Raw genomic sequence first — 10,632 nt, 5'->3', positions numbered from 1 at the left:
AAACTAATGGCTGTATAAGACAAAACCAAAAACTAATGGCTGTATAAGACAAAACCAAAAACAACTAAGAAAGGAGAAAGATGAGATTATTACTGTTGTTAATTTAACAATAAAAACTATCAACTATAACATTAAAACATTTTATTACCTTACCATTAAGGATAAAAAAAAGAAGACTTAAAAAGCTGGATAAGAGATCATATTCAATCAAATAGAAAATCAGACCCCTCCTGTCACATCCTCTCTTTCACAATTCGTTGACAGTTCTCTCTTATGTTTCATTATATACTACCTATAACCAATAAAAAGTCATGTTTTTCATCAATCAAATTATGTATTGTATAACGTTGTCTTTGGAGCAGAATATCATCAATTTCACTCACAGTACCAGATTCATTCCCATGGGAAAGTTAACGACTAGCTTGGATGAACTTGTAAGGGCTATTGCCGCATAGTTAGAAAGCCAGGAAAAATTTGAGAGGTAAGTGATTTTGTCTACTTTTTCCATGTTATTAGTCTATATTTTTTGGTGCATTATTTAATTAAATAAAAATTATTAAGTGCATTATTATCTATAATATAAAAAATTAGGGTTAACTCTCTTCGAAAACCCAAGAGCAAGAAAAAATAAGATTGGGTAAGTACTTTATTTCTTGTTTTTCATATTTATTATTACAAAAGTAACTAAAATCTAACAATACAGATCTTTTTAAGTTACTTAAGACAAGCTTAGGTAAAATAAGTAATAATAATAATATAATTAAAATGGTTCACAAGTCATACATGCGAGCAGCTTGTGGGTAATGTAATTCGATAGCGTAATATCAGCTGCACGTTCCCCGAGTGATTTACAACTTATAACGGCACAGATAGTAATTAGATATGGTTCAAAGGGTAATAAAACAATAAAATTTAATTATAAGTAGATGTATACTGTTACGAACTTAAAGCTACTTAGGATAAACGAATGTAGTTTCATGTTACAATTTGAAGTCATTTTAGAAAGAAAAAAAAGGGTAATTTAAGTTTATTTTGATTTTTGTTTTGGTGGTTACAAGGTCAGTCAAATTGACCAAGCTCATGTTGAGCCTATAATTTACACTTAAAATTTGTATAATTACAACATTTTGTAATCTTATGGAAATTACATAATTCAATATCTAGAATCACAACAAATCTATAAATACACAATAATTCCAAAACTATACTTTTTGTAAAATGAATATGTATTTATAAAATGTGTAAACATATAAAATATGTAAATATTTTTAAGATTTCAAAATCAAAATATTAATGAATTCAATCATCTGGTGTTGTTTGAGAAATAATAACAGATAAATATATTACTGTTATTCTGAGCTTTGAATTATGACAAAAATGGCAAGAAATATAACAGATATAATGTTCTTGGATTTTTGTTTTCAAACTGTCTTTCCAGATTTAGCACCACCAAGCAGATGACATCTTTCAAAAAAACCAACAAAAGAACAAAAAGCGTGATATCTGTTGAAAAGATTTTCATAATGTTAACATTTTCCTATACTAAAAATATATTTCCGATAGATACTTACCTCCTCTCACATAATAGCTTTTCTCAACTTGTGCTCAAACAAAATGGAGAAGGCTGGGACATGCTGAAGTAGGTGTTTAAAAATACCCCTAATGGATAAAATACTATGTGGGGATAAGATGGGACTTCTCCACTTAACAAGCAATCCCACATAAGCTGCCTCCTGTAGGAGCAAATAGGTATGTAGGTGAGAGGCTTGTTGGGACAGAGTTAAAAGGAGCCAGTCATTTACATAATGATAGAACCACAACCCCTGAGTGTGCAGATGGTGGTCAAAGGCTCTGACCATACAACTGAAACACTTGACCCCCATGAAGAAACTGAAGCTAACATCTGGATGCAGGAGATAGGGATATGAAGGTAAGCATCTGAGATGTCGGCCTTGATCATCCATGGTGAACCATGCAAGGATGATGAAGCGGTTGAGTTTGGAGAGATCATTGACTGGATGCCAATCCCCAGTTTTCTTGGGGTGACACTGTGGGAGCACAGTTGGCCAAATTTGTTCACCTGTGGTGCCCATTCAGGTTCTAACAGGTTCTTCAGGTTCTAACATAAAGATTATTCCTTTAATTCTTTGCCCCTTTTATCTCCATGACCCAACTCTTCCCCCCCCTCAGGATCCCATTTCATACTATCTTGTCTCAGAGGCAAATCACAATCTTTTGCATGCAGACACTATCAAACAAGTATTTTACACTTCTCCAGGGTTTTATTCCCGGTTGTACATGTTTCTGAACATCAACATTCCTCCCTTTCTTTCCTTTTTTCTCATCTTTCTCAAACCTCTTCTACCCCTGCATCCTCTCCACTACTGGTGCCACCTTCCTGGGTTTCTGAGGTGAGTTACCAAATTGCCTATCATTGTGTTTTCCAATGCCAGTTTTGATAGGGACTGTCCCATGGGTTTTATCCCTTTCATACATGGCTACTTTGTTGTTGTTGGGATCTCCTTGGCAAGAGCATCATCTTGTTTCACATACATCTACCTGCTTCCTATTTGTGAGACCTCTGTCTGGCCCCTTTTTTTTTATGACAGTTTATTTTGGAGGATCTTCCTGATATTATGGAGTCTTGGGTGAAGGGGCTGAGGAAGATAAGCACACCAATGTGGAAAAGAGAAAGGTGTGTGTATCTCTGAAAATTCCTCAGAGGAACAGTGGATAGCCTTGAAAAGGAGGTGGAAGGGAGATAACAGTTAACATACCTGGGAAAATATGTCCAAAAAAACCAAAGGAGGACAAGGGAAATCCAGAGGGGTAGAACAACTGTACAGCAAAGGCACAGCCACAGATGTAGTAAGTGGTGGTGGATCACTATTAGCCAGATCCATAACAGAAGGCACTGTAGTAACATTATGTGGAAATGAAAGAGATAAATATTCCACAAGTAACAAAGAAGCAGCATATAAATTATAACAAACTAACAGTTGTCAGAACACATTAGAATTAACTGAAAGTGTAAACGAGAATTGTAAGTACAGAGCAAAAATTGAGCGCAACTCTACATTACAGAGGGAGTCAGCTGCACTAAGAGGGTGTGTTGCACTCCTGTTGGTGGAAGGTTTTTGTATGCTACAGCAAAACTGTACCAAGAGAAAGTACGTGAGGGTAGGTGGGAACATTAAGGCTAATGACAAGCAAAAATTGTGCATATAGAGGGCAACACAAGTCGAGTAAAGCTACTATGTGTGAAGTGGCTATGTATTAAATTTGTTTATTTGAGAGTATAAATGACAATAATCAAGTGGTCCCTCAAGTCATATTAGTTTTCTAATCAACTGAGATTTCAATAACCTGTTAACCTGTAGCAAAAACTAAAATTACAGGTCAGTTACAGTTGCAACAAATGATGAGTGATGCTGCTAAGATCCATACAGCAGTTTCTTTCTACAGAAGCGTATATATTAAAAAAAACTGACTTGCACTCACATATTATCATAAAAATAATAAACTATCATATATTGAGCTTCAAAATGAATTTTTACACCTCTTGAAGGAGTGCTCTTACCTCAATAAAACATGACATGTAGGAGAATTAGGGGTGTGGCGACAAAAGCCAAATGTCCACTTACTATCGATATTTGTCAGGACAAAAGAAAAATGTTGAACAGTATTGCTGGAAAAAAACAATTATTTTGCCAATAAGTGATGAAAACACATTATCCGTACTTATTACCCTAACTATAAATAAAACATTTATATTAATATTGCTTGCAATTTCTCATAGTGAAAAAAAGATACTATCTGACTGGTGTGTGCATAATGATTGAAAACATATGTAAATTGAACATAAGATATCAATATGAGGAATACTAAAATGAAAAGAAAGTTTCTATAATAATTCTGAAGCTTATGATAACAATAATAACAATTTTGTTTACCTTTCTATGTTAAATTATTTCCTTTATACATATATTTTACAATTTAGTTGCATTTTTTACTCTAATGCTTGTTTGTTTGTTTTTTTCTAGGGTTTGCCCACAGAACAAAGTAAGGAAAATGTCAGAAAAGTGACGACTAGCGATTAAATTTCCATTGAAAACTATTCAAACTTTACTTCCAACACCAGAGCTTTCTCATGTTATGGTGATGCTATACAATTTTAGTACATCATCATCAACAAAAAAATCCAACAATAATTGTTTAATATTTTACCTTGATACAAATAACTCTTAAGACTTCAACATTTTGTACAACATGAAAAAAAAAGAGACTTACAGTTTGATGAGCTATAACTCTAAGCTTGTACATAAAACAGAGCATAAACACACACAAACAAAAACCCTAAAGTAGAGCTGGGTGACTTAAATGATTACCTATGAGCAGCAACTATAATCAACATATTGAAATTAGTTTTTGATTACTCCAAGAAATAGTCAATTGAAATTACGATTAAACTGACTGTCACAAAATTAATCAACTAATAAAAATTATGGTTCCAATTATTATTATTTTGATTATTCTAACTATTCAAATAATAGAAATACTGCCATTATGTTTGATTGTTGTTAAACACAAAGGTACTTAATAGGCTATCTGTGCTCTGTCCCCTCAGTATATAAAAAAAAAGAATTATTAGATGTCAGTGTTTTTATTTAAATGGCCAACTGATTAACTGAAGAGTTTTTTTAAGTTTTATTAAAATCAACATAGCTGGAGTCTAAAGCAATCTGGTAACACCATCAGCCAATAATTGATTACTTATAAGCTAGTACAACAACATGAACATCAATTATATGTTGCCATGGTAAATGTTTGGACTTTGGCTTTTTCCAGACAATAACAATATGTGTAGACTTTAGACTTATTTAAACAAAGTTAGTATTGTTTTGGAACTTGGAGCTCTTATAGGCTTATTACAGACTCGATGTTTCATTGTTTAGAAGTTAAAACTGTTACGAGAAAGATGTTTTTCATATTGTTGATGTCCAAACTAAACAAAAATGCAAGTGGTATGACTGTGTAAATAATACATTTTTATACAATTTCTATTTTTTTACAAATAATTATAAATATTTAATTTTAACTAAAAGATTTGAAATGTTAGCGTTCAACTATTTTCACTTTAACATTAATCACATTACTAGAAATAACAATATAAGCTTTGAAATTGCTGGATTATAACCTGACTCAGATAACCAGAGATTTTTGTAGGCTTTCTAATTAATTTTATTACTAAAGTTACTAGCAGTGTAAAGTTATAGGCATAGTAAACAATGACAACAATATAAATTTACAAGTAGTGCTAGTAAAGATTTAGTTGGATTTTCCCCTTTAAGAGATCCTGGATCTACCCCTGATTTTACATTGCACTTTATAATTTGAACAGCTTTCTTTATTAGTGTTAACTAAACTATAAATTTACTTTTTCTACATTGGTATGCATTATATTTGCAACATCAAACCTCATACTTTCATAAATTTGTAAGTTCTGACCTACATTGGCACATTCTGATCACAGGGCAAATGATGCCTAAAAAAAGTATTCTTTATCCATGCCAGTCTTTAAACTATGTATAAATATACAAGTCAGTTTTCAGTAACCAAAAACAAATATACTAATATAGCATTAAAATTTGTAAGTACTCACTCTGTTCAGGAAACATAACAAAAATGTAACATATAAATTTGGTTCTAGATTGTACTTAATATCATATATGCTATAGAATAATATTATAGATACATACTCCAATGATCAATTACATTTATATAGGCTGCGACTGCCTTCATATACCATTTATAATGTACAGTGACAAATAAGCATATATTAAGGGCAGGGATGTGTGGAATTGGCATTTTACCAATTCAAAATAATATTTTTTGGCTCACTTGTGCACAAAATAATGACTAATTCTATAGATAATCTTACTCTTCTCTACTTCTAACAAGTAGCATGTGGTATTAAGTTTATTCTCCTTTTTGTACAGTGAAGGTACACCCAAAGTATCCACATGCTTTAATTTAGTTGTGTTCGTATAAAATAGTAAACTTGATCCTAAGAACTAAGCATATGTAACTTAAGTTAACTTGTACCTACTAGTAATATCACCAGTTACTGTCATGTTTAGTATTTTTCTGATTTATAAACAATGTAAAGAAACAATTTTTATTTTCATCAACAATACTTCAGTAGTTTTGTAGGGTTGTGGAAACTTGTGGGAAGAAATCAACAGAAAACTATCAATCACATCAAAATAGAGTAAATATAGAGAGGTAAAAAGAGTATTTTATACTTTCTGTAAAACTTTTGCTGTGAATTGTAGAAGTATTTGTGGATTAAATTATATGTTTGAAAGCTCCAGGAATATTCTTCAATGCAAAGACATCAGATAAGTTGAAATAAAGTAAGCTTATACAGATTACAGATGTGATGAATGAGTAACAATGAAAACTTCATTAGCAGTTTAACACAATAACAAATGTTGCTGGTGTTTGGGGCTTTATGACACAAAGCACCAGGGCTATCTACACTGAACATTGGGTACTAAAGTTGTAAACAAAATAAATTGAACTATAAAAGAAAGTAGAAAAGAAAAACAAAAATAACAAAAAAGGACTTCATTTTTTTGTCATAAAACCATGCTAAAACATTTAAGTAAAATTAAAAGACCTATATCCTATAAAAGGCTAAAAATATGATCAAACTGGACAGTTTCACTATCGTCAAACAAATTTACAAGTTTGGAGAAGGTTTTATCATCATCAGATACAAATAGTTTACCTAGACACAAGAATATATCTATATAAGAGCCACTCTCTATTGGTAATGTTTACTTTGTTGGTAACGTTCAAACTGGCTCACTCATTAGTCTCATAGCCAAGTCCCAGTTGGAGATTTTTTATAACATTTTTTAATTATTAACTCATCACATTTAGAGCAACATCTTATGATAGGCATTCATCTAGTATGTATATAGTATGAAACAGAGAAGTCCCATGAATGGAGATTGCTTAAGGCTTTGCAAATGTAGCTTGTTGAAGTTTGTTTTTTTGTTTAAAATTACAGTGATTTAAATAAACTCACTATGATTTTTTAGATGCAATATTTGCACACACGAGGGATTTTTATTACCATATTGCCCCTAATTAATGCCCCCCACACACAGTATTTTTATAAAGCTTACCTTGTGTGACAGCATTAGTAATCCAACATATAATCCACTTTTATTATTGTAACTTTGATTTGAAAAAACAAGAAGAAAACACATATACACACACTTATTAGCACTGAAATCAACAAATCACATACTATACCATATACTATAATTAACACACCACTCCTTTGCAAGGCCCTCAAGGGCATTAATTAGGGGCAGTACAGTATGTTTTGTTTTTTTAGAGCAAAGCCACATATTAATTATGTTTATCCAATAAGCTGGCTACTTAATTATTTATAATTGGAATTATGTTTTAAATAATAACATCATTACTTTTATTAAAACATGTCTTCATAATTTAATTATCAATATATTTGATTTACACAAGATCAATGGGAGATTACTAAACATTTTAAAAACAAACAAAGTGACATCTACATGATCATCTCTAGTTGACAAGTATGAAATGTCCAGGTTGTCTTTATTATGTTAAAAGATTTTGTTAAAATAATTTTTGAGCCCAAAATATGCTTTTGCAGAATGTGCAAATGGTGACCTCTGAAAATTAGATAACCTCAGAAGATATCTATCATAGGAAAGTAAGGGTAGTTCAAAAATTAGATAAAAAAAACTAGGTGAAAATTGGAAGATTAATGTCATGTTAGAATAATGAAATGATCCTCAAACTTTTGAAAAGCTGGCACACCCTCATTATTATTTTGTGCTTCAATGATGACCAACAAGTAAACTTGTACCATGTTGTCAGGAAAGCTGTACTTATCAAGTGTCATTAATTAATGAGCCCATCAATTAATTGAGTAGCAAGTACTACTCAGCTCTACCCCGAAGGAATAACTGATAAAAATAAAAAAAGAACAACTAATTATTGACTTTTAAATCATAGTTAAGCCTAATTTATATTTTTCAATCTTTGTTTTAAACAGAAATAATATAGAAGTGTACATTAAAACAATGTTACCATACTTGTTGAATTCACAGGGATACGCAAAACTTGGCACAGACTTCAGGATTTCCTGTATAATAATAAAAAAATTGGATATAAATAGCTCCTTAAACAACAGTAAAATTAGCCCCATAACTGTAGAAACTTGGAACTCTTAATATATAACTGCTATTATGTAATTATACTCAGTCCCATTCTCAGGACAAAATCAAGTCAATAACTCATAACTTATTTCCTGTTAAGGCTGTACAGAAAAAAAAAAAAATTAATACCTTCTTATACTGTGTTATATATTTTCCCTGTTTCATTCCAAACATACCATGTTTGAAAACATTTATCAATATACTAGCATATGTAAAATATTTTCTTTACTCATATGACAATTTTGTATATGTGTTTGTGTATATGAGGAAGAGTTCTTATAAAAATGTTTACTAGCAATTGCTAGTAGGTTAATGGAGCATTCATTTATTTTTAGTTTGAGAGGTCCTGGGTTTAAATCTTGCATAAAACTTGAAATCAATCTTATCACAAGAAAAACTGGTGCCAAACATGGGAGGCTAGCTTTCAGATCTGCCCCCCCCCCCATTGAATAGGAATGTCAGCTACTAGTATATACAATATAAAAACTAATTTTCTTAATAAATTATTAAACTTAACAGTTCGTGATATCTGCTTGTACGGATACAAAAAGAAAATTCTAATTCTTTAGTAAGTATTGTACTATTTGATGAAAAATTAATATACGTGACAGATATGTAAAATCTGTAGAGAATAGAAACAATGTGATCTTCACATACCAAATAATTTGTCCATGATGCTTGGAAAGTGTTCAGTTGTATGGATGCTGTTAGAAGTAGCACCGGGAGCAGTGGAACAGCTTTGATTGATGCTGCTTATCAAGCAACCCGACTTTAATTCTACTGGTCATACAGGGGCAAGGTTAACTTGCTAGAGGCAGTAATAAATAAAAATTAAGACAGCCCTGATTTAGTTTGGTTTGTTTTGAATTTCGTGCAAAGCTACATGAGGGCTATCTGCACTGGCCATTCCTAATTTAGCAGTGATAGACTAGAGGGAAGGCAGCTAGTCATCACCTCCCACTGCCAACTCTTGGGCTACTCTTTTTACCAATGAATAGTAGGATTAACCACCACATTATAATGCTCCCATGGCTGAAAAGGCAAATGCAATTGGTGGGACAGGGATTTGAAACAGCACCCTAACCACCTGGTCATGTCAGCCCCATGAAATACTTTACATCACTTATACAGCAACAAAAAACTGGATTGTGTAAGCAAGAATTACATCAAAAGTTCTTTTTACTTTTGTAAATTTATCCAGACATTGAGAAAATACATAATTAGACAAGGTAATTACACCACTGTGTTACAAGCGACAATTATGTTTATTGCATTATCACTAAAGGAAACTATAAACTGTTGGAAGAAATATATTAAACAAATTGTACATATTGATGAAACAATTAGGCTTTTTGGATGACAATTACTCTTGGACTACCAATGATTTGTAAGATTGACAGTCACATTATAAAACCTTTATAGCTGAAAGGGCAAGCATATTCAGCAAAATTAATTTGAACCTGTAACACACAGATTGTGAATCAAGGCACCTTAACCACCAGACCATGCCAGGCACCCATATTTAGTTTTGCAGTGATGAGATGAAGAGATTACAAAATAAAAATAAAGACAAGTATTTTTGTTGTGCTGAAAATACCTAGTAAGGTTTGTAATAAGAGCCATTAAAACAAAGAGAGCATGCTTACATCACATGTTAGCTTTCTACGCTGAAAATACTGGCATGATAGTAATCTACTATCTATAAAAATGACTTGGATAAGCTATTATTCTGGTATACATTATGTTGCAATATATTAAAACTGCTTACTTTTTCTTTGTAGCTTTCTGGAAACTTCTGTAAAATCCATGCAGCTGTAAAAAATAAGAAAAAAGTTATAAAAAACAGCCGTACACTATCTAGGGTAAGGTGCATGATAGCATGAATTTGATATTAATTTGGACTATGTCAAGATTACTACTCACAAGTTTTAGAAACAATCCAGGTACGTTTGACATCAAATATTATTGAATTATTTTTATTTCTACATACACAACTTGGAAAAAACTAGATGATGTTAATTTGCATGGTTTATATCCAATCCAATACTTTATTGTACCCCATAAAGTGGTTTTTTTCATGCCAAAATATATATATGCAACAGGAAAGAACAAGAGTGGGTAAAAATATTGTGTGTGTGTGTGTGTTACCTTATTTGAACTATTAAAGTAGGACAGCTTAAGTGACACATTTTCTGGAACAGGCCAATTTTCCTCAGATTAAAGTACAATTGTTTTACTTATAACATAATACTGATTTTTACGTTAAGGCTAAATTAACACAAAAATTACCCGAAGGAGCTTCATAAAGTAACTGAACATTTGAATTTTTAAGGCTAAATTAACACAAAAATTACCC

The 10,632-nt window shown here is 31.7% G+C and overlaps 1 protein-coding gene across 1 annotated transcript in view; it reads right to left on the bottom strand.

Annotated features, from left to right (window-relative positions):
- The window catches only part of LOC106472739 (DENN domain-containing protein 1A-like), a 48,442-nt gene extending 38,132 nt beyond the window's left edge, over positions 1–10,310 (bottom strand). Inside the window, exons 1-3 of the mRNA XM_013933396.2 lie at positions 10,045–10,310; positions 8,154–8,203; positions 3,581–3,688 (exon numbers count right to left, since the gene is read on the bottom strand). Of these exons, the coding sequence (XP_013788850.2) occupies positions 3,581–3,688; positions 8,154–8,203; positions 10,045–10,149 (263 nt within the window). The 5' untranslated portion in view covers positions 10,150–10,310. The remainder of the gene's footprint in view (positions 1–3,580; positions 3,689–8,153; positions 8,204–10,044) is intronic.
- Positions 10,311–10,632: the final 322 nt, after the last annotated feature.

Source organism: Limulus polyphemus, unplaced genomic scaffold, assembly GCF_000517525.1.
Source record: "Limulus polyphemus unplaced genomic scaffold, Limulus_polyphemus-2.1.2 Scaffold5568, whole genome shotgun sequence".
Lineage (NCBI taxonomy): Eukaryota > Metazoa > Arthropoda > Merostomata > Xiphosura > Limulidae > Limulus > Limulus polyphemus.
Note: the sequence above shows the minus strand (reverse complement) of the source record. Positions and strands in the feature narration are given on the sequence as shown.